The sequence below is a fragment of the Spermophilus citellus genome (assembly GCF_964194105.1).
Source record: "Spermophilus citellus genome assembly, chromosome: 5".
Taxonomy (NCBI): domain Eukaryota; kingdom Metazoa; phylum Chordata; class Mammalia; order Rodentia; family Sciuridae; genus Spermophilus; species Spermophilus citellus.
The window spans coordinates 38,380,690-38,406,601 of NC_138186.1; the positions used below are offsets into that span (position 1 = coordinate 38,380,690).

Here is a 25,912-nt window from a genome sequence, read left to right on the forward strand (position 1 = left end):
CCTTGCATCCCAGGGATGAATCCTACTTGATCATGGTGCACAATTTTTTTGATATGCTTTTGTATTTGATTCGCCAGGATTTTATTGAGAATTTTTGCATCCAAGTTCATTAGAGATATTGGTCTGTAGTTTTCTTTCTTTGAAGTGTCTTTGTCTGGTTTTGGGATCAGGGTGATGTTGGCCTCATAGAATGAATTTGGAAGAGCTCCTTCTTTTTCTATTTCTTGAAATAGCTTGAAAAGTATTGGTATTAATTCTTCTTTGAAGGTTTTGTAAAACTCTGCTGTATACCCATCCAGTCCAGGGCTTTTCTTGGTTGGTAGTCTTTTGATGGCCTCTTCTATTTCTTCCTTTGTTATTGGTCTGTTTAAATTGTGTGTGTCTTCCTGACTCAATCTGGGCAGATCATATGACTTAAGAAATTTATTGATATCTTCACTATCTTCTATTTTATTGGAATATAGGGTTTCAAAATACTTTCTAATTATCTTCTGTATTTCTGTAGTGTCTGTTGTAATATTGCCTTTTTCATCCCGTATGTTAGTAATTTGAGTTCTCTCTCTTCTTCTCTTCGTTAGCATGGCTAAGGGTCTGTCGATCTTATTTATTTTTTCAAAGAACCAACTTTTAGATTTATCAATTTTTTCAATGTTTTTTTTTGTTTCAATTTAATTGATTTCCGCTCTGATTTTAATTATTTCTTGTCTTCTACTACATTTGCTGTTGTTTTGCTCTTCCTTTTCTAGGGTTTTAAGATGTAGTGTGAGTTCATTTATTTGTTGGTTTTTTTCTTTTTGAGGAATGAACTCCAGGAAATGAATTTCCCTCTTAAAACTGCTTTCATTGTGTTCCATAGATTCCGGTATGTTGTGTCTGTATTGTCGTTTATCTCTAAGAATTTTTTTTATTTCCTCCTTTATGTCTTCTGTAACCCATTGATCATTCAGAAACATATTGTTCATTTTCCAGGTGATGCAGGATTTTTCCTTCCTTCTTTTATCATTGATTTCCAGTTTCATTCCATTATGGTCAGATATGGTGCATGGTATTATCTCCACACCTTTATATTTATTGAGAGTCGCCCTATGGCATAATATATGGTCTATCTTTGAGTAGGATCCATGTGCTGCTGAGAAGAACGTGTATCCACTTGATGATGGTTGATATATTCTATATATGTTGGTTAAGTCTAGTTTATTGATTGCGTTATTGAGTTTTATAGGTTTTTTGTTCAGCTTTTGTCTAGAGCATCTGTCCAATGGCGAGAGCAGTGTGTTGAAGTCCCCCATAATTATTGTGTTGTGGTCTATTTGACTCTTGAACTTGAGAAGAGTTTGTTTTATGAACTTTGCAGCACCATTGTTTGGTGCATACAAATTGATAATTGTTATGTCTTGATGGTGGATGTTTCCTTATGACAGTATATAGTGTCCTTCTTTATCCATTTTGATTAACTTAGGCTTAAAGTTGATTTTATTTGATATGAGTATGGCCACTCCTGCTTGCTTCTGAGGGCCATGTGAGTGGTATGATTTTTCCCAACCTTTCACCTTCAGCCTGTGTATGTCTTTTTGTATCATATGAGTCTCATGAAGGCAGCATATTGTTGGATTTGTTTTTTTAATCCAGGTTACTAGCCTATGTCTCTTGATTGGTGAATTTAAGCCATTAACATTTAAGGTTACAATTGAAATATGGTTTGTACTTCCAGTCATGTTTATTTATTTATTTATTTTAGTTTGGCTAGTTTTTCCTCTTTTGTTATTTTTCTCCCCCTTTACTGAGATACCTCCCACTGTTAGTTTGGGGAGCTATTTTTCAATTCCTCTTCTTGTAGTATTTTGCTCAAAATGCTTTGCAGTGCTGGTTTTCTGGCTGCGAATTCTTTTAGCTTTTGCTTATCGTGAAATATTTTAATTTCATTGTCAAATCTGAAGCTTAATTTTGCTGGATACAGTATTCTTTGTTGGAATCCATTATTTTTCAGCATTTGAAATACGTTGTTCCAGGATCTTCTCGCTTTCAAAGTCTGTGATGAAAAATTAGTCGTTAACCTAATTGGTTTACCCCTGAATGTAATCTGCCTCCTTTCTCTCACAGCTTTTAATATTCTCTCCTTGTTCTGTATGTTAGCTATCTTCATAATTATATGTCTTTGAGTTGGTCTGTTATGGTTTTGGATGTTTGGGGTCCTGTAGGCTTCCAGGATTTGGCAACCCATTCCATCTTTCATCTCTGCGAAGTTTTCTAGGATTATTTCATTTAATAGGTTGTCCATTCCTTTGGTTTGAAACTCTGTGCCTTCTTCTATCCCAATGACTCTCAAATTTGTTTTTTTTATGAGGTCCCATATCTCTTGGATAGATTGCTCATGAGATTTAAGCATCTTTTCTGTGCTGACTATATTCTTTTCAAGTTGATAAACTTTGTCTTCATTATCTGATGTTCTGACTTCTACTTGATCTAGTCTATTTGTAATATTCTTGTTAGAGTTTTTAATCTGGTTTATGGTTTCCTGCATTTCTAGGATTACTGTTTGTTTGTTTGTTTGTTTTTTAAAATCTCTATCTCCTGGTAAAGCTCGTTCTTTGCAGCTTGAATTTGTTTGTTTAATTCGTTTTCAAAATATACTTTCATTGCTTGGATTTTCTGTCTCATGTTTTCTCTAATATTCCGTTCCATCTGAGTTAGGTATGCCTTGATTTCTTTCCCTGTCCATGTTTCTGATGCTTCTAGGTCCTCCTGTAGATTTAAGTTGTCCTGCATTGTTTGTAATCCTTCTTTCCCTTGTTTTTTCATGTTGTTCACGTTACTTTCCAGCTCTGTTTGACTGCTTTGTAACTCTCTCCTATACATTTGTTTTGGCTTTGTATATCTCTGTTGTCTCTCCTTTGTGGTGAGAAATGCCTAGAAATGTTGGGCTTTATTGTACTTTAAAGCTGATTCATTCAATTCATAAAAGGCTTCCAGGTTCGGTATGCATATAGTGATTTGTTGTTTGTTCTTAGGACTTTATGTTTAGGTTAGGTGCTATGATGGTATGAGGGTTAGTATGTCTTGGCTACTTTAGAAGATTGCTCTACTGAAGGTGGATACTAACAGGCAATTGGATCAGGGTGTTGGTAGTAGCTAGGTATTTAGGAGCCCTATAGACAGCTTCGAGACATTCACCTATTTGCATTTAGACAATTACACGTAATGGAAGACGTAATGCTTGGGATGAAAGTTGGGGGGTAGGGGAATGAAGGTGCTCTTAAAAAGAAAGAAGGAGAGAGAGAGAGATTAGAGGAGAATGAAAAGAACAATAAAACTTGAAACAGGAAAGAAAGAAAGAAGGAAAAGGGTAGAAAGGAACAGAGAAAGAAGAAGAAAAGAAAAAAAATTGAAGTCTTGGAGATCCATTTTCTTCTCTTCCAGTAGGCGGAGCTGTGCCCTCCTGCGGAGCTTCTGCCCTCTACCTGCCAATAGCAATCCCTGTAAGGCATCTCCTGGGAGTCTCTCAGACTTGTCAGTCCAGAGCTGTTTCACTTCTCCAGCCCTTCCCCCCCTTCCTCCTGTCAGCCAGCCAGCCAGGTCCTGTTCACCAGAAGCGGTTCCCCAGAGATCTAGTTACACTTGCAGCCCCACCGTGTGTCCCATTTAAGCCCCAGTGCTGTGGTAAACTGGCGACTAAGACCTTGGGAGTCACCACTGGTAATACGGGGGGTTGGGGGTTGGGGATCCCCTCTGCTTCCCTACAGACACGACCCCTGAGAGATCTCTGAAGTTTCCTGGCTGCTTGTATCTGGATGGGGAGGGAGTCACACACCTGCTAAAGTGGATTCTGCTGGGAAAAAATTCCGTCGGCAGAACTCCGATGACGTCACCTCTCTGCTATGGCGGGCCCCAGGCTCCTTGCCCGAGTGTCCGAAGGGCCCGAGTGTCCGAAGGGAGGGGTGGGACTGGTCCGTCCACGGTTGGCCTCAGCTCCCGGCTCGCTATTTCATGAAGGCTTGGCTAAAGACCTCTTCCTGCCAAGCTGCATCTTGGAGGCTAATGCGGCCCAGTCATGTTGGCTGCAGGCGGATGGGCCAGCAGTGGCACCCCAGCGTGCGGACTGTGGCTGGCGGATCTGGACCTCTGCATCTCATCTTGTGGTGGGGATTCGCTCGTCTGGGGCAAACTGCCACTTCAAAAAATCCTAGTAGCTCCCGGCCAGTCTCTCTTCAGTGGAATTTTGCTAGGAGATTCTCCGTTGGTAGAATCTAAGCGTTATCTATGCGTCTTTATGACCCCATCACTGAGGGGGTATTGAAATCGCTGCCTCTCCGCCTGCTGCCATGTTGAATCTCCCATTACTTGTATTCTTGATAATTGCCATTCTGCCTGGAGTGAGATGGAATCTCAGTGTAGTTTTTATTTGCATTTCTCTAATTGCTAGAGATGTTGAGCATATTTTCATATATTGTTGATCATTCGTATTTCATCTTCTGTGAAATGCATGTTCAGTTCCTTTGCCTATTTATAGATTGGGTTATTATTATTATTATTATTATTATTATTATTATTAAGCTTTTTGAGTTATTTATATATCCTGGACATTAATGCTCTATCTGAGGTGAATATGGCAAAGATTTTATCCCATTTTGTAGGCTATCTTTTCATGTTATTGATTGTTTCCTTTGCTGTGAAGAAGCTTTTTAATTTGATGCCATCCCACTTATTGATTTTTTGTTTCACTTCTTGCACTTTAGGAGTCTTACTGAGGAATTTGGTTCCTAAGCTGAGATGATGGAAATTTGGTCCTACATTTTCTTCTAGTAGGCACAGGGTCTCTGGCCTTATTCCACTTTGAGTTAATTTTTTCATGCTGGCATTCTTAATGATTACCTACTTATTGGATATTTGGGAGAAATTGAAGTAAAATATGAGCTTGGGTTTATTTAGTGGCTTCAAAAGGCAAAGTTGATAAAAACAACTAAAAATTAGAGATATAGTTTTGGTATTATAATACAATAAGTTGAAATAAAATAGATGAGTGAACCCCATCATCAGAATCATCTTCTCATTTCCTTTGCTTTGATCTCATGGTCAGATATTATGTTCTAGAAATTCTGTGCATAGGAATCAAAATGCCCCTAAATGGTTATGATCACTTCAATAGATGCAGAAGAATCATATGACAAAACTTAACATCACCTGATGATAAAAACTCTCAATATATTCAGTATTGAAGGAATACACCTCACTGTAATGACGGGCTTATATGATAAGCCCACAGCTTCTCATGAACAATAGTGAAAAACTGAAAACTTTCTTCCCAGGATCAGGAAAAAGGCAATGATTCTCACTCTAGCAGCTTCTATTCAACATACTACCAGAAGACCTAGATAGAGAAATCAGGCAATAAAAACAAAGAAAAGGCATCCAAATGGGAAAGGAAGAAGTAAAATTGTTTGTTTGCAGTTGACATGACTTTATATATAGAAATCCCCAAATACTCCACCAACACTATTAGAACTAACAAATGATTTCAATAAAGTAGCAAGATACAAAATCAACATACAAATCAGTTGGGTGTTTGTATGCTAACAATGAATTATCTGAAAAATGAATTAATAAAATAATCCCATTTATAATACCATCAAGATAATAATATATTTAGGAATAAATTTAATCAAGAAGGTAAAAGATTTGTACACTGAAAGCTATAAAACACTGATGAAAGAAAGTGAAAATGATGATAAATAAATGGAAATATATCCTCTGTTCTTGGATTGGAAGAATTAGTATTCTTAAAATATTCATACTGCTAAAAATGATCTATAGATTCAATACACTTCCTATCGATATTCCAATGGGCTTTTCACAGAAATAGAGGGAAAAAATCTTAAAATCTACATAAAACCATAAAAGACCCAAAATAGTCAAAACAGTCTTCAAAAAGAAGAATGAAGCTGAAGGTATTATATTTCCTGATTTCAAAATATATTACAAAGCTATGGTAATCATAACAGTATGGTACCATCACAAACGCAAACATATAGACCAATAAAACAGAAAAGATAGCTAAGAAATAATTCTGTTTTTACAGCCAACTGGTCTTTGATAGGGTTGTCAGGAATACTCAGTGGGTAAAGGAAATTCTCTTCAATAACTGGTGCTAACAAAATTAGATATCCACACATGAAATAATGAAACTAGACCCCTATCTCACACTATAAACAAAAATCAACTAAAATTTGATTGAAGACTTAAGTTTAAGATCTGAAACTATTGGGCTGGGGATGTGCCTCAAGCAGTAATGCGCTCACCTGGCATGTGCAGGGTGCTGGGTTCCATCCTCAGCACCACATAAAAATAAAATAAAGATGTTGTACCTACTTAAAACTGAAAAATAAATATTAAAAAATTCTCTCTCTTTTAAAAAAAGATCTGAAACTATAAAATTACTAGAAGAAAACATGAGAGGAAAACTTTATGACATTGGTCTGGGTAATGTTGGGAGTTTTTGTTTTTGTTTTTGGATATGTTCCAAGGCACAGGCAACAAGAACAAACATAAACAAATGCCATCACATTAAACTAAGAGGCTCTGCACAGCAAAGGAACAGCAGAGTGAAGAGACAATCTGTAAACTGGAAGAAAATATTTGCTAACTATGTATCAATATCCAAAATACATAAAGAGCCGGGAGTGGTTGCGTGTGCCTGTAATCCCAGTTACTCAGTAGACTGAGGCAGAAGGATCACAAGTTTAAGGTCAGCCTGGGAAATTTGGGAAAATCCTGTCTCAAAATAAAAAATAAAAATGGCTAGGGAAGCAGCTCAATATAGAGCATCCCTAGGTTCAATCCCCAGTATGTACCAAAATTTAAAATATATTATGTGTGTGTTTATAAACAGACATGTAACTAAATATATATACCTATATATATCAAGAAACAAATAACCTAATTTTAAAATAGTGAAAGGACCTGAATAGACATTTCTTGAAAGAAGACCGATGGCCAATAGGATATGACTCAACATCACTATCAGGGAAATGCAAATTAAAAACTCAATGAGATATCACCTCACACCTGTTAGAATGGCTATTACCAAAAAGAAAAAAGATAGCAAGTGTTGATGAGATATAGAGAAAAGGAATTTTTAAACACCATTGGTAAGAACATAATTAGTCATAATGGAAAACAGTGTAGATGTTTCTTTAAAAATTAAAATAGAACTTTCATATGATCCAACAATTTTACTTCTGGGTATATAGTCAAAAGCAATGCAATCAGTACCTTGAAGAAGAGATATGTGTATTCTCATGTTCTTTGCAACATAATTCAAAATAGCCAAGATATAGATCAACCTGTCTATCAACAGATGGATGGAAAAAGAATATGTGGTTTAGTATAATACACACTCATGTACATACAAACACACTACATAATGGAATATCATTCATTCATCCTTAAAGAAGGAAACACTGACAATTGTGATAGCATGAATGAAACTGGTGGGCATTATGCTAAGTGAAATAAGCCAGCCACAGAAAGAATAGATACTGCATGATCTCATTTATATGTGAAATCTAAGAATGTTTAATTCATTGAAGTAGAATAGAATGGTGGTTGCCAGGGGCTGGAGGATGGAGAAGTGGAGTAATGTTGATTTTTTTTAAAGGTACAACTTTTAAATTAGATAAGATAAAAAAAGATCTAGGAACTTAATGTACATCATGGTGATTACAGTTAATAATATCAGACTGTATACTTGAAATTTACTAAGAAAGTAGATCTTAAATGTTCTTAAAAAATTTTTTTTAGTTGTACAGGGACACACAATATCTTTGTTTATTAATTTATGTTTTATGTGGTGCTGAGGATCAAACGAGTGCCTCACACATGCTAGGCAAGTGCTTTGCCACTGAGCTACAGCCCCAGCCCCTATCTTCAGTGTTCTTACCACACACATTACACACACACACACACACACACACACACAAACACACACATATACACATACACACACAGTACCTATGCAAGGTGATAGACATGTTAATTGGCTTGGTTTTGGTATTTCATTATGTGTACATATGTTGAAACATAAAATTTTTAATACATAAAATTTTTACGTGTCAACTATATCTCAAGAAGTCTGGGGGAGAAAAGAATGTAGTATGTGTTGTGTTCTAGAGTCAACTAAAAAGTTTCTTTTTCTTCCCTTTGTATTGTTACATCACCAACTTGATATACAATGATATACAATGAGGTTTTCATTTCAGTTTGTTTTCAGGTTTTTAGGGAGCGATTTCTTTTCAAATATTTTATGTAAGTATTAGTGTTGAAACATTTAAGGGCTTGGAATGTAACTCAGAGGTAGAGAGCTTGCCTAGCATGCATGAGACCCTGGGTTCAAGTCCCAGCACCACAAAAAATAATAAGTAAATATTTTAAAACACTTTATAATTACTAAAGTATAAGTTATGTAATAAGATGTATTGGGAGATGTCTAATTCCCATCTCTCTTCCTTCCTCACATTCTCTTCTTTTACCTTTTCATTAAATTTGCTTCATGTTTTCAGTTTTTTCTCTCAAATATAAGAAAATTCATTTTTATATTGTATGTTCTCCATTCCTTATAAGAGGTTATATTATATACATTGTGTTGTGCCTTGCTTTCATTTCTACTTAACACTACATATTTGGGTTCACTCTATAGAAATAATTGGTCATTTTCTTTACTCCTTTTACAGCTGCATAGGACTCCATTTTGCTTATAGCATTCAAAGTTCAGTCAGTATTCAACTGATAGAAATTGGAATTATGTGGCTATTTTGCTATTAAAATAACAATATAATATGCTACCATGTTATTTTCTATTTTGCCAGTAACTTATTGAAATTCAAAGATGAATGTATATTCTATTTTTCTTGCATTTGCATCAATGATGATGATGGGGTTAGGATTCTCTTATGTCAAATGGGAGAGAGATTTTCCCAGATTATGCTCTAGCCTTATCTCTCAAACCTCTTTCTTTGGGGTTTTGTTTTGTTCCAGATAATAGGACTCAGCTAACTTCCATATCCTAAAACATTTCTCATAAATATTTAAAATATTAGTTTCTGAATTCCATCATGAATAAATAATAAATAAACATGAAAGATCATGTTTATGACGTTTCACAACTTGAATTGGCTGAAAAATCTAGGAACCCATGTCAGTTTGTACTCTTGTTTGTTTTAAAAAATTTTTCTTGTAAAACTGAGTTTTGTCATATAATGATATCTTACCTATGTTCCCTCACAAATAAAATATCTATGTATTTATTCATTTACTGTTGCTTTTTTAATGATTATATATATACCTACCTACTTGATAGGTAATATTGGCTATAGTTTTTATAAACAATAACTTCAATTTTAATGTTTAGTTTGTTATACACAGTTCTCTCAATTTTTAAATAAATCCTGTTTAATAATAATAATTAAATAATTATTAAATAATAATTTAATAATATTCAATTCTCAGAAATGTATTTCTCTTCCACAACTGTGGAATACATTTTTTTTATGGAAAGAATTTTAAATTTTTAACATTTTGATCCAAATATAGTTTATTATAATTTGTAATATGAAATGTAGACCCAAATTTATTATTCACCATACCAACATCCTATAGGATCAACATTATTTAATAATAGTGTTTCCTTTGCCTGTTGATATTTCCTTCTGCTTATTTGGTAAGTACTTAAAAATTAGATTTAAGAACTCATAAAAGTAACTTTGCATTTTACAGAGAATTTCATGCAGTTTTAATTTTTTACAGATTTTTTAAATCTTCAATACAGTGAGACAATTTTCAAGGTAATGACTTTCAGCTTTGTTTATTCCAAAAGTTCAGATGCCCTTGGAATTTTTTACTGACACCATACCAAAAGTTTAAAAGTAGTATCAAAGTATTCTTTAGTTGTTTTGTTATGAAGGTGCAAATCTCTATAAGTAAAGTTTTTCTTGACTTTTGAGCATGGTTTTCCTGGAACATATACTAAGAAGAAGACATTGCAGGTATTCTTGGACCTTCCCATTCAAAATAAGACATATTTTCTCATATTTTTTTAGATGAAATGGCCTTCCTTAAAAACTTCCTCATAGCTTCTATAACTTCTTTGTTCCTCAGAGTGTAGATGAATGGATTGGCCATTGGAGTAATAACACAGTAAAACAGAGTCAAGACTTTGATAAGGTCTTGGGAACCATCCCCTGAGGGCTGCATATAGATGTAGATCCCAGGCCCATAAAACAAAGACACCACCAATAAGTGCGAGGAGCAAGTGTTGAAAGCTTTAAGTCTCCCAGAAGTGGAAGGGATTCTAAATACAGCTCTGGTGATGTAAGTATAAGAGATAAGAATCATGGAGAGGGGACCCATTATCAGGAGGGTGGCCACTACTGCTAAAATAATCTCATTGATTGTGGTATCCCCACAAGCCATCTTAATAAGACCAGGCAGCTCACAAAAAAAGTGGTCCAGTGCCTGGTTCCCACACAGGGGCAGCTGGAGTGTAAGTGTGGACTGCAGCAGTGAATTAGCCAGACCAGTGAGCCAAGCAGTGCTGGACAGCTGTAGGCAGAGCTTATGATCCATGATTACAGAGTACCTCAGAGGCTTACACACGGCCACATAGCGATCTAAGGCCATGATACCTAGCAAGATACATTCCGTACAGCCTAGCCAATGAAATATATAGGCCTGGGCCATGCAGCCTATATAAGTGATGTTCTTGTTGGGCCCCCCTAAGTTGAACAGCATTTGAGGTACAGTTGTTGTGGTAAAACAGAGATCCAGAAAGGAAAGATTGGTAAGGAAGAAATACATGGGATTTTGGAGTTGGGAGTCTAGTTGAGAGACCAGAATAATAGCAATGTTTCCCAACAATGTGAACATATAAGACACCAGGAGGACAAAGAAGAGAGGAAAATCCAGCCATGGATATTTGGTAAGGCCCATAAGAATAAAATCCACTGGAAAACTTTCATTCATGTGCTTCACTGAATTTTGAAAGAAGAGACCTGCTAGAATCAAGAAAGAAAAGGGTGATATTAAAAATTCTGAGTTGGAAAAAGTTCTGTAAACACTAGGAAAAATATATGTCATGGGGGAGAGATGGTATATAGAAATCACAAAAATAATATTGAGTAGAATAGTTATTATAATTAGCATTGTAAAGAAATATTTGGGAAGTTTTTTCAATACAGAAATTGTTTCACTTTTTTTTCTAAATCAAAGCTCTATGCAATAGATTAGTGGATACTAGTTGTCATGTCTTTTCTCTTTGACAAAACAAGCCAGTGGAAGGTGGCCAGTGTATTATTCTCCAGACAGTTAAGTTTAGTTAATTAGATGCTCCTATCCAGGATTAGAACCTAGTGAAATCATGTAGAGGAATGAAGAGAGCGAAAGGGCCTGTCATAAAATCAGAGCAGCTAAATTCCTAATAATGGTTCATGATGACAATACCAAAGGATGTGTCCTACACAGTCCCTTCCTAGGGTAGGAGCTTGTCTGTGTCTTGCTTCTCTTTATTTCTAAATTTTTTTTACCAAATTTTGTTCTTCATTCTTCCCATTGATTCTGTGAACTACCATTCTTCTGATATTTTATTTCTGCTTATGTTATTAGTATTACATTCCTCATTGCCAACAAGACAAATACAGAAAGTGGTACAAGAAAGTGAGTTGAAATATTCTCCAGCTGTCTTGTGAGTCAGGCAACTGACGAAGATAGAATAGGACTCTAAGAATTAGAATGAGAATCTATAGGGCATCCAGAGTATTCAAGATAACCCACCCTCCACCTTCCCCTTGTAGCCAAGGCAGTCTTCCTTTTGATCTGATAAGGTCATTTTGCTTAAAATTCTATACCTCTCAAGAGAATAAAAAGAGAAGCCACATACTTGGAAAATAATATCTGCAAAAGACATATCAGATAAAAACTGTTTCAAACATACAAAGAATTCTGAAAACTCAATAATAACAAAATAGACAACCTGATTTTAAAAGCGGGCCAAAGACTTTTATAGACACTTCACCAAAGCAATACAGATGGCAGATAAGCATATGAAAAGATACTGTACATCATATGTCATCAGAGAAATGTAAATTAAAACAGAAATAAGATACCAGTGCAACTTATTGAAATGATCAAAATTCAGAACGCTGACACCACCAAATGCTGGTGCAGATGTGAAGCAACAGGAATGCCCATTCATTGCTGGTGGGGATGCACAACGGCATAGTCACTTACAAGATAGTTTGGCAATTTCTTACAAAACTAAACATAATTTTACCATGTGATCCAGCAGTTGCTTGATTTTATCCAAAGTTGAAAGTTATGTTCACACAAAAACTAGCACACAGATATTTACAACTGCTTTATTCATACTTGACATAACATGAAAATAACTGAGATGTTCTTCAGTGGGTGAGTGGATAAAAAACTATCATCTATCCAGACAATAAAATATTAAAATTCAGCACTAAAATTAATATACTATATGAAAAGACATGAAAGAAACTTAAATGCATATTAGTAAGTGAGAGAAGCCAATCTGAAAAGGCTACATATGGTATGATTCCAACTATATGACATTCTGTAAAGGACAAAACTATGGAGAAGTAAATTATTCAGTGGATGAATAATTGGAGCACAGGGAATTTTTAGGCAGGAAAGCTAATCTATATAATTCTATAATGGTAGATACATGTTATTATAAATTTTTTCAAACCCACAGAATGTACAACACCAAATGCAAACCCCAATGTAAACTATGGACTTTGGGTAATGATGATGAATCCATGTTGTTTCATCAGTTGTAATAAATGTACCACTCTGAAGGGGGATGTTGATAATGGGGAAGTCTATACATGTGTAGGGGCAGGAGGACTATGGGAAATCTCTACCTTTTGCTCAAACCTAAAATTCCTCTAAAAAATAAAGTCTGGAAGAAAAAAGGTTATTCTTACTCACTGAGAGGAATATAGGCTAAAAGGAAGCCAGTTCTCCTCAAAACCCTCTCCATAGTAAACAAGGTTAAAACCCTCCAAGTAAACAAGATTAAGTTCTAGCAGGCATTGTCAAGGTCAATTAGAAGACAATCCTGAGGAAATAATACATTTTTAAAAATTGCAGGATTTTACTAGTTTAGGGCAGAGATTTGAAGACTTCGTATATGGCAATGAATTCTGAGATTGTCTAACCAAAGAAATTAGATACAAATTTATCATAACCAGAGATACCTGTTTTTATTTACTGACTGAATCTATGAAGTAGTTTTAATTGATTTTTTTCTGTTAGATGGCTAAAATATGGTCTTAAAATATGTTTATTTGCCAGAACTCCTTTAGTGTATGATAAAGTTATGGGTAATATTTATGTTAAGTCAATTAATGTGAGCAGACTGTGATGACAAGATTATCATTATATCAACCCCAAGAAACTCTTCTGACTGATTTTACTCAAATTTGCTTGTTATTTTTTTTCTTTTTGGTCACCTATAAACAAATCCATCTACACTTCATTATTTCATTTCACTCTTATAGGATTTTGCCTTTATGCACTTATTTAAGCTATTTCATCTTAATTTTATAATTGTTTAGTTAAAAATTCAAAATATGTATTCATATCTCTTATTTTCATAGATTTTGATTCTGTAAGCCTTTGCTGGACCCAGGAATTGACATTTCCAGCCAGTATTTCAGATGATTCAAATGACCTTTGGATCACACTTTAAGAAATATTTATGCCTTAGGAAATAATTTATTCAATAAGAATACTTTAATACCTATTATGTATTAGTGACTATTCTAGGTGCTGGAGATATTTGCTCTACATCTCCTCTACCTCCCACCTAGAAAAAATTATTTTTTGAGCACTTCATATCTGAAGAACAAGGTAATAACTACAAGAAATGACACAAAAGACATAAGATGTATGAAAATTAACATACCAATAATTACCAAAACATAACTGTAGTCTTAAGTTCAAAGAATATATTGGTTAACTATCTAGTTATTTATTTTTATATTCACTCATTAAATTAATGTTACTTATATGTCTACCCACTTTAGTGCACTGTGTTAAGCACCATAGGACAAGAAAATCAGACAGATCCATCATCTGTTCCAAGAAAACTCTACACCAGGACCTCTCTTCATGTACTAAATATCTAATAATAATTAAAAATGTGCTAAATGTGTGGTGCAGTAGCATACATCTGTAATCTCAGCCACTTGAGAGGCCGAAGCAAGAGGATTGCTAGTTTGAGGCTAGACTCGGCAATTTAGTGAGAACCTAAGCAACTTAGCAAAACCCTGTCTCAAAATAAAAATTTAAAAGGGATGAGGATATAGTTCAGTGTTAAAGCCCCTCTGGGTCCAATCCCTAGTTGTTGTTGTTTTTAAAGAATGTGCTAAATTTCATCCTAGATGTACAGAAGTCAAAGATAAAGAGTATTTGGAGATGCAAGAAGTTACTTGTAGGTAAAGATCTAGAAGGTGGTGGAATCATGAAAATAAGATCTTGAGAAATGGACCTGGATTTCAGGTAAATATAGCCTATGCATTTGTCTCCACCTATTAAAATGTCACTAAAAGGGTAGAATAGGTACAACTCATAAAGAAAAAGAGAATGAGAAAGAAGATAACAAGAAAAGGGGTGAGGGGAAGCAATACAATTCAGAGAGATACCAAGCAAACCTGGAAGGACAAAGGAATCAGAGGACCCAGACCCCTGAAAGTGATGGGTGTGATATGGAATTGAAAACAAGAAGATTGTCTGAGAGACTGTATTAAAAACAGAGCTCCGGACATGCTGCACCCCTCCCCTGACTCAGGCAATGGCAAGGCCCTACTTAGGTGGATGGCGCAATGCGTCCATCCTCTGGAGAGCGCAGTATGTTTCTAGGAATGGGCTGATTTGTTTTTGTATTCCTTTAATAAGTATAGTTGTGATTTCTCATATGACCATTAAGTATGAAGGAAAAAACATGAATTTTCCAATTAATGCAACTACTTCTAAAGCATAGATCTGTTTGCTCTAAATGCAATGATTCAGCTGTGGAGTGTAAATTGTTAATGTCTAATGAAAAACTCCCTGTATTCCTGTCAAAGAAGTTTTTGAGAAATTAAATTAAAATCTAGAGAAGAAAAATTAATGTTAAGAAGACAGATTAGTGCTTAGTACTGGGCAACTTGTTCTTGTTCCTGTGCACAATGGTTTGTGCTCTTACTCTTGTTTGATTAAAATTAATAACAAGTCAACCACTTGCCGTAACCATGGCACCGGTTCCAGTCAGTAAGTCAAAAAAGAATAGTCAAGGTATAGGCCAATAGTTTGGGACATTTGTAACTATTGTTAAAAGTTAACTAAGCAGAAACAGCTCAAAGCAAAACTCGAACTGAAAGTACAAATGCTTGCTTATGCATAAGCCAAGATACATTCTTCTATTCTAATTGTAGCTAGGTAATATTTTGTTTCTTTGAATAATGATTCCTGTTTTGTAACCACAAAGTACTGTGAGCCTGCCAAAATGAAAAGTATATATGATCAACTTCACAAGTAAAGATTGGGATCAACACCTTCACTTTGGTGTCTGTGTTGTTTCTCCACCCCCTCTTTCGCCGACTCCTCACCATCCGTTCGTCTCCTGAGACCCCCTGTTGGAGCTGGTCTCCGACACGGACACCCAAATTTTTTCACACTATCAGGTAACTCTGCTTCTCCCCTACCCTGGAAGAAGTCTGAACTAAAGGCACTCTGGACTTGGGGACACCAGGCAAACCTAAGGACAAGAGTAAAAGAAAACAATGAAATTGGAATTATTAAGTGGCAGTTTGCTTATCAATTTCTGAGACACTCAATTCTCAAGCCCTCTCAATTATCACTACATTGATAGTCATGCCTACACGAGCTACACAATATTTTGGAGGACTTGTCATTTGAAAAACAGTGCTTGAAACGACCTATAATTTCAAATAAAGATTTTTAAATGAAAAGCTACATCCATACTTAATAACCCTACAGTGAAAACCATCCACCACCAGGCTCTATATATTCACCTGTTAGCTAATAATTAGCATTTTATTTTATTTTTTAAGTGTTTTTTAAATTTTCAATGGACTTTTATTTTGTTTATTAATCTATTTATATGTGGTGCTGAGAATCGAACCCAGTGCCTCACACATGCTAGGCAAGTGCTTTACCACTGAGCCACAAACCCAACCCTAATAATTAGCATTTTAGTGTCTCACTTTGAAATATGAACAGGTCAGGACAACCAAATATCTGAGGAAAGCTTCTAATTAAAAAGACAAAAACAGGGACTGGGGTTGTGGCTCAGCGATAGAGCACTCACCTAGCATGTGTGAGACTCTGGGTTTGATCATCAGCACCACATAAAAATAAATAAATAAAATAAAGGTGTTATGTCCAACTACAACTAAAAAAATATTTGAAAAAAAAAAACAGCTGGGTGCAGTGACACACACCTGTAATCCCAGTGGCTCAGGAGGCTGAGGCAGGAGGAGTGCAAGTTCAAAACCAGCCTCAGCAACAGCAAGGTCCTAAGCAACACAGTGACACCCTGTCTCTAAATAAAATACAACATAGGGCTGGGGATGTGGCTCAGTGGTTGAGTGCCCCTGAGTTCCATTTCCAGTATACCTCCCCACCCCACCAAAAAAACACATGGTTAAAAAAATAATTCAAATATAACAGAGACCCTTGTAGAAAGGAGAGGACATCTGAGGACACTGCAACAATGAAACATGAATAAAATCTCTAGAAATGTGAGTGCTATTTATAGAATATGAAATCATAGTTTAAAGTAAGAATATTTTATAAATAAAATGACTAAAAATTTAGCTAAAACATTAAGGGATCAAACCAAGAGATGGGTCAGATTTTAAGGGGGTTAATTAATAACACTTCTTTCCTCTGCCTGAATTCAGAGCAACATGAAAAATGCCAGAGACATGGAGATCAAATGTTCACCTTATTGTTATTAGTGCTATTTGGAGATTGTGGTTTTAGTCATGCATATTAAATCATCTTGCTTTCCATCTTGCTTACCCATCTGATTGATACAGTTGGACAGCAATACTGCATACAAACACACACACACACACACACACACACACACACACACACACACACACACCAACCACATAAGAGAGAAGATCTGTCACTGTAATTCAGGGACTAGAGGAACAGAATAAAATTAATCCTGAGTTCAACTAGAGAGAAGGAAAAGTGGCTAATTCAAGAATGATCCGTTCTATCTTTCCAATTTACTGTGTTAGTCAACATTCTATCACTATAACACAATACCTGAGATAATCAACTTATAAAGAAAAAAGATTTATTTTGGCTCACAATTTTAGAAGTTCCAGTCCATGATCAGTTGGCCTGTTGCTTTGGGCTGTGGCAAGGCAGCACATGATGGCAAGAACATGTAGCAGAGTGAAACAACTGACTTTATGACCAGGAAGCAAAGATGAGTTTAGAGGGGACTGAGGTCCTACAATCCCTTTTGAGGGCATATTCCAAAAACCTAAAGATGTCCCACTAGACCCCACCTCTTAAAAATCCCACTGCCTCCCAATTACACTATCATGGGAACTAAGACTTCAACTTCTGGGTCTTTGGGGAACATTTAAGATCCATACTATAGCATATACTAATCAGATAAATTCCTCTTCCTTTCTAGAAACTATGAACGAGGCTACAGGAAAGATACAATGTTCACTGGAATCGTGGCATTAGAAATCAAGAGCAAAGTCTGGATATGAGATAGAGGAAGGTGTTAAAAGAAACTGAAATTTTAATCTGAGATGCTAGGAGAGAGGAAATACAATGATCAGAAAGGGATATATATGTAAGAATTTCTTGGAATAGATAACTTAATTTAAAAAAACAAAAAATTCTTTAAAAAGGTAAAATTTCAGTTTGGCCTGTAAGGATTAGCTTGAGGGTTCACCCCAGGATGAATTCCTGCCTCTCCCAGACACATCTATGTCAATTTTACCAGCTACACATTTACAAAATACCTTAAAACTATCTTAATCCTTTGCTAGGATCCTTCATCTTATAGCTGTTTAACCACCAAGGGCAGGGACTGGGACACACATAGAGGTAGACACTGGCAGAGAAATATGTCTCGAAAAACAAAGAAGATAATAAACTACAACTGAAAGAAAGACAGCAATTTGATTATAAAGTAAGAGTGGAAAATAACAAATCAAGGTCCTGTCCCCTCAAAAATGCCTTGCTTCATTGGTCATTGTATTGTTTGATCCTAAATCGATCTTGAGAATATGGGCTTGTAGAAAATTTATATTTAGTGACTTGCTTGCCCTCTCATTTCTTCTTTTCTTCTAGACAACTGGATCTTTTGTACATACTTCTGAGATAAGATGAACAAGCTATAGCCATTTGTTTTGGCATAATGAAAATTCAGTTAGCTCATTGAAGCATCTTAGCCTGACTGATCTTGCACAACTCAGAACTCTCATTGTCTCTCTTAAAACCAAATAACCCATCCCACCCCTCACCCCTCCACACCAAAAAAAAAAAAGCCACCCCAGGCTCTCTAGCTGGTGTTGGTAGCCAGAGACATCACAAGAACATACCTCTTTTCATTTGAACTTATATTAAGCAAGTATCATCATAGAAGATTAGTCAGGAAAAAGGTTGCAGAAGGGTCTGATTCCAAAGGTTCTGAAAGAGGGAGCAGGGCAGGTGTAATCAGGCCAGGACTCCAATAGGACCCTCCAAAAGTCTTGATGTGGCTGACTGGAGTGAATGAATTCTGGAAGCAGAAAATATTCTCTTTGGGTTCCAAATCTGAGTCAAAGGAAGATAAAACCAGTTTTCACCCAGGGTGCCAGGGCTCCCTTAGAGACTATCATTGGTGAATGAATCTCCTTAGAGAATTCACATCAGTCTTGCATTTACCATTTTTGCTATGATTATAGATTGCATCATTTTTCCACTCATTAATCTCATTTTAATAGTAGGGGAGAGTGGGATTTACCCTCCTAATTTTCAGAAAGCAAACAAAGATTATGTTAATAACAATGATGAGAATAATAATTTAACACATTCTAGAATGTGTCTAGAATGTGATATGAGATAATATCTTAATTATCTCATATCATGCTCCTAACATCTCATTAAAGTAGGTGCCTCAGTCTGGCTGGGCACAAATAACCGGGAGGTCACAAGCCACTTGTAGATTCAAGCAGGAATGAACTTTATTCCAGAACCCACGCAAACTCAATGGGAACTCCTCGAGAACTCAAAAGTAGCGGGCACCCGAGGTAGCAGGAGTCGCCTTTTTGCTGGACAGCAGAGGTTTATATACACAACTGAATACACAGCTTGTTTCAATTTAGCATCATCCAGTTACAGCAATCAGTCATTATCTTAATAATTATACAAAGCTTAACTTAATTATCATCATCTTAATGGCTTGCTGGCGTTACTTCTCAACCACTCCTTCTGGCAAAATGCCAGGCACCATCTTGACTTGGTTGTGGCTCTCAACAAGTAGGCACTATTATTGTCCTCATCTTATAGTTGAGGAAATTGAAATTTAAAGAAGTTAATTTCTCCAAGGTTTATAAGGCTCTCACATTTCCAGAGCTCAGATATGAAGTGAATGCTTTGCAAATTTCATGAATAAACATTGGTTTTGTCTATAGTGTTTGGTACATATGGCTTGTTTGGTCTTTTCAATCATATTGAAAACTCCTTGAGGACAAGAGTCATTCATGTCTTCTTGTTCAACTGGTTTAACCATGGTGCTAATTAAATTCAGAGGCTATTTTTGTTTCTTACATAAGAACAAATTGTACGATTTATCTATCACATGAAGAATATATCTCAGAGTAAATCACTTCTGAGGATAAGGCAGAATACAAGCAGCTACTTGGAAAGTGCTTTAAAGGCTAAATTCTTGTTTAACACCAGACAATACCTTTATATCAATACTTCTTCACATCCATAAAGCTCCAGGCTGCCCCTCAGCAGCTATTAGATGCTGTCATAATCAAGCTGTTGTTCAGAGATATGGTATACAATACCTCTTCTTACTTTTGAATATAATCATGGGATAAACAGAGCATTCCAAGGTGGAGCAGATAAAGCCTTATAAAAGGATATTAATTTAGTTTGTTACATGGCCTGTTTATTCTTCTCAGAATACCTCCTACATATCTGAAGTTTTATTTCATATTTTCTTCCTATGAGAATAAAATAAGTTAAGCAACTGTTTACTAGGCTGGTATCTTCCCTTCATAGAAAGGAGACAACAGAAAGTTATTTCAGGTTTCCTAACCCAGACGGTTTGATACCAGTCTAAGTCACTTAATTCTGTTTAGCTCTATGACCATTAATTTCATCCTCAACTCTAATAAAATAGAAGAAAGACACCATGAGAAAAGCATGGGTTCCAGGGTCAGACTGACTCGGGTTTGAAACTGAACTTAGTCCACTTCCTACGATATGGTAAACATAACTGAACCTGTTTCCTCATCTTCAAAGAGGTGATTATGATACATATTTGGACAGGATTGTCTAGTTAATTAAATAAGATTGTGTCCTAAAATAACTAGAATATATATTTCTAATAGCCAACTCCCCTTCTCTCCTTGATCAGAGGGCAAATGAAGTGTTGATGGCATAGGTGGATCTCACTTTTAGTTCATCCCTTTGTGTAACATTTTAAGCCAGAGTTTTACAAATGTGATTCATGTGCTTCAAAATTTATTGAAGCCAGGTGTGGTGATGTGTGCCTCTAGTCCCAGCTACTCTGGAGGCTGAGGTAGAAGGATTGCAAGTTTGAAGCCAGTCTGGGAAATTTAGTAAATTTCTGTCTCAAAAGGAAATTTGAGGGGCTGAGGTTGTAGCTCAATGGTAGAGCTGTTTGCCTGGTGTACATAAACTCTGGGCTCAATTCTCAGAAGCGCAAAACTAGCAAAACCACTTGGAGTGCATTGTTCAAAGGTGCACATTTTGAGGCTCCTGACCAACCAAGATTAAAACCTCTGGAAATTAGTCCCAAGAAACTATTTTAACCAGTTCCCTAGGTAATTCACTTCTACACTTAAATGAAGAATCAGGACATGAAAGTCTCATTCTGTTTTTTAAATTGCAGAATTTCAATTTCCAGTGGGGCCAATTTATTGATTTCCTTGAGGACTAAAGATATACGCAAATATAAGTTATTATTGTTATATTTTAGTAATATTTGAGAAGTCATTTGGAAAATAAATAACAATGTTGGGTTCTCTAGAATCAATAATAAATTATATTTAAGTTAAAAAAAAGGCTTCAAGGACTGGGAACATTTTTCTTGTTCTTCCCTTCCCTCCCCCAACCCCCAGAAAAAGGAGAGGATAAGAAAGAACTTCAGCAAAGATGTAACAAAGAAAGCTCTGGAAAGACTAAAGGTACTCAATCTGAGGCTAGGCGACTTCCAGTACAAAAGGAGCACAGAAACTAAAAAGTCATGTTCAAGAACTCTAAATATATTCTGTAATGCAATGTGTATGATTTCCTCTTATAAATTACTATATATATATTTTTTTCTTTTAATTTACATTTACTCAGATAAGGTAGTAAAAGAGCAGTTGACTCCCTATCTGTGGATTCAACCAAACTTGGACTGAAAATATTTGAAAAATAATTGTGTTCATATTGAATATGTACAGCTTTTTTTTTCATGGTATTATCTCCTAAACAATATAACAACTATTTACATCTTATTACGTAATACAAGTAATCTAGACATGATTTAGAGCATTCAGGGGGTTGTGCACAGGCTATATGCCAATACAATGCCATTTTAAATAAAGGACTTGAGCTGAGCATCTGTAGATTTTGGCATTCATGGGGATTCTTTTTTTAATATTTATTTAGTGGTGAACATAATATTTTTATTTTTATGTGGTGCTGGGAATCAAACCCAGTGCCTCATGTATGCTAGGCGAGCGTGCTACCACTTGAGCCACATCCCCAGCCCCAATTCATGGGGATTCTGGAACAAATCTCCTACCGATACTGAGGGATGACTCCACCATGAACTACTATTTATTTAGTGTTTATTATGTGCTACATAGTCGACACATATTTTTTTATCCTTAAAATTTGTCTGTAATTTGAGGCTGGGGATGTGGCTCAAGTGGTAGCGCACCTGGCATGCACCGGGCCCAGGTTAGATCCTCAGCACCACATACAAAGATGTTGTGTCTGCCAATAACTAAAAAATAAATATTAAAAATTCTCTCTCTCTCTCTCTCTCTCTCTCTCTCTCTCTCTTAAAAAAATTTGTCTGTAATTAATTCTGTGTTCCTAGATACTGGGTATTTCATTGTAAATGTATTATTTTTCTGTATAAATTAAATAAAATTTTAAATTTAATATATTATCAATTTTTAAAGCACTATCAATTTTTCTCAACCTAAATAAGTTAATTATATAGTTTACATAAAAGACAAACACATAAGAATAGCTAAGGAAACCCTCTAAGAGAAGAGCAACATAGGATAAGCATCTAGCCCTGTCAGATAATAATCCATATTATAACGCCTCTATAATTAACACAGTGTACTCTGTGGACTTCCATTCTAGATTATGATAGAGTAACTGGATAATTCAAAAGGGCTGATTTCATTCTCCTTTTTTAAACTACTAAGAATTGGACAAAAAGTATGCTATGTGGTTTTCACACATTGGACAACAGACAGTTCAGGGCAATGATCCCTGAAAAAAGGAAAATAAAATGAGTAAGGGCTATGATTGTCTCAGCTCACTGCCTGGAGAGTTTCTAGGTTGCAGCTCAGGGCAGGGAAACTTAAACAGAGGAAAAACAATGTCCCTGAGTTAAAGAGACAGAGATCAATATTCAGGGAGCTGAAGTGACTAGAATTCACAGCAGAATGCCGAAGAAAAGAGTGCCTACAGAGAAGGAATCGTCAAGATCCGCAGAGGGTTTTATGGCAATTGGGAGGTCTTTCAGTTAGCTCCTATGCCCTTGACATAATCCCATCTTATATTGTTTTTGAGCACTTTCTTACTTTCTGGCACTAAAAAGATACTCCAGTATTTTCTTGCATATTTCCTGCCCCAATCCTACAGTCAGTTATTTCTCTAAGGAGCCTTGGTTCCTGGTTTCATTGGAGAACAGAAATAAAAACCAAAATCAGGGCACTGGGTGTCCTTATTGCTAATGGGTGTTTTTGCTTGTAGGTTCTCTCAGCTGGGAAAGCAACACTGTGTGTGTGTGTGTGTATGTGTGTGTGTGTGTGTGTGCGCGCTATGTATATGTATATGAATATACATGATACAGAGCACATCTATATGAATATTTATAAATGCTTCTATATATCTAGAAATTGTTTTGACTTTACGACTTTTTGACTATACCATGGTCTGGAAGTGATACACATTCTGTAGAAATCATAATTTAAATTTTGATCTTCTCCTGGTTTACACAACACAGTACTCTTATAAGATGTTCAGCAGTGACAGCAAGCTGCAGCTCTTGCCACCCAGTCCTAAAGATAACAACGTATGCTCTACAGTGTACTGTGTTGCTAAGCTTTGATGATATTAAATGCATCTTCAACTTACGATATTTTCACCTTATGAATTTATCAAAGCATCATAAGTCAACACATCTGTAAGTCAACACATCTTCATATTCAAGTGTAAGTCTACACATATGCATATTCATTTGTATCTATGGCAAACTAATTATGAGTTTATACTTATATCCCCAACTCTATTACCATATGGATCCATCTAGTCTCCTTCCCTTTCTTGCCTATACCCTCTGTGCCATTGAGAAACCTGGGTCTCACTATCTATCATTCATTTATTTGATTGTTCAATTCTAGTGTACATATATAGTAGTTTCAAAATTGTTAAACCATATCCCCATGGTAAACAACTTTATCAACTGGAGTACTGTTCTATGAACAGTTCCTTTTGTCTTAGTCTATAGACTACTAATTTCAGAAGTTACTTAAGTCAGCATCATTCCATTTTACTCCCTTCAATGAAGTTTATTTAAAGATATATAATATAGTTATATTATTTTGTTAGTCTATATTCCATCCTGGACTCCTGATAGGAGAATACTTGCAAAAGGTATTGTAAGAAAACCTTTTGATCTCAAGGCCTATGATTTTTTGCAATACTGGGATAGCTGTGTGCAGTTTTCTTAAAGATATAATATCTACTATTCCTCTTCATTTGAACATTATTACAAATACATAAGAAAACACTTCCAAAATCACCCACACATTGTGTCTCTGAATAAAGAAGAATTTTGAAAATGGCAGCTGTAATTATACTCAGCAGGAACTTGACATGTTTAACTTTGCAATAATTATTTTATGAACATACAATGTTCCGTTATCATTGACACTTATCTGATTTTTTTTCATTTTTTTCAATTATTTAAATAATTTGTCAATCACAAGTGCTATTTTAAAAATTTTTTTTGGTTGTTGGGGGGAATGGAAAGAATGGAGGAACTTTGGATTGGGCAAAGGGGAGGGTGAGGAGGGATTATGGGGGTTGGAAAGATGGTGAAATGAGATGGACATAATTACCCTAGGTACATGTATGATTGCACAAAAGGTTCATCTCTACACTATGTGCAACCAGAGCATTGAAATGTTGAGCTTGATTTGTGTATGATAAACTGAAATGCATTCTGCTGTCATGTACAACTAAGTAGAACAAATAAAAATAATAATAATAAAAAGTTTGTCAATGGACTTTTATTTTTATTTATTTATGTGCAATGCTGAGAATAGAATCCAATGCCTCAAAGGCTTTACTGGAGATATTTCTGTATTCTCAAGGGTATCCAGCTGCTCCCATAAGAGACTCCATCCCCAAAACTCAAGCTATTCTCTATCAGGAGAGGAGTACACAGAGGCTGATATTCTCTAGGAACTCTTAAGAAACAAAGTACCTGTTGATACCTGGTGTCAGTCTCATGCAGGTCTTAAATGCAAGATGTGGAAAAGATATTGCAGGAAGTAAGGACATATAAACCTGTCAAGTTTCTGGAGGGGAGATACAACAAAACAACATTCTAATATGGTAACTGTGCCTAGGGAGGATAAATGGAGAAGAGGTACAAAGATGTTTAACATCTGAGTGTAAGGTGATTACTCTCAGCTTTCCTGTCAAATATATAAAAACGCATACATATATAATAATTTTTATTTCTTAAGATTATCTTTTTAAGGTGCATAGGTTCTCACTATGCTGCAGCTGGCTTCAAATTTGTGATTTTTCTTCCTCGAAGTCTTCAGTCCCTCGGGTTATGGGAATGTGCCTCCACACCTGACTTATCACTCAGCTTTTGTGTCTCTGAATAAAGAAGAAGGTTGTTATAGGTAGAAGTGGTGGCAAATTTTCAAGGTCAGCCTCATCAGTTTAGCAAGATACTATCTGAAAAGTAAAAAGTAAAAATGACTGGAGATACATGTTAGTGGCAAAGCAACCCTAGGTTCAAATCCCAGTAACAAAAGCAAAGAATATGCTGCCATTTAAAATAACATGGATGAAGCTGGAGAACTTCATGGTAAGTGAAATGATCCAGACACAAAAAGAAATCTATTGTATACTCTTTGTGGGGAATCTGGGGAAAAACAGTTGAATGCATAGAGAATGGTGGTTACTAGAGGATGGTCATTAATAATAGTGCATCATATACTATAAATTCCAAAGAGCCTAGAATTTTAGGTGTTCTTACTGCAGAATGAATAAATATGTGAGATGATGAATTTTATTAGTACATATCCACTATGCATATTAATGAAATTTGGTGTGATATTTCATATATGCATACACATGTACTGAT

The 25,912-nt window shown here is 35.6% G+C and overlaps 2 protein-coding genes across 2 annotated transcripts in view; one reads left to right on the forward strand and one right to left on the reverse strand.

Moving 5' to 3' along the window:
* PGBD1 (piggyBac transposable element derived 1) overlaps window positions 1-25,912 on the forward strand; it is a 340,888-nt gene that overhangs the window by 147,611 nt on the left and 167,365 nt on the right. The gene's annotated exons all lie outside the window — the stretch shown is intronic.
* Window positions 10,075-11,010, reverse strand: LOC308649043 (olfactory receptor 2B11-like; the record flags this gene model as incomplete). The annotated part of the gene is made up of 1 exon (XM_081294308.1): window positions 10,075-11,010. One exon carries the CDS (start codon window positions 11,008-11,010, stop codon window positions 10,075-10,077), a length of 936 nt encoding a protein of 311 aa, XP_081150434.1.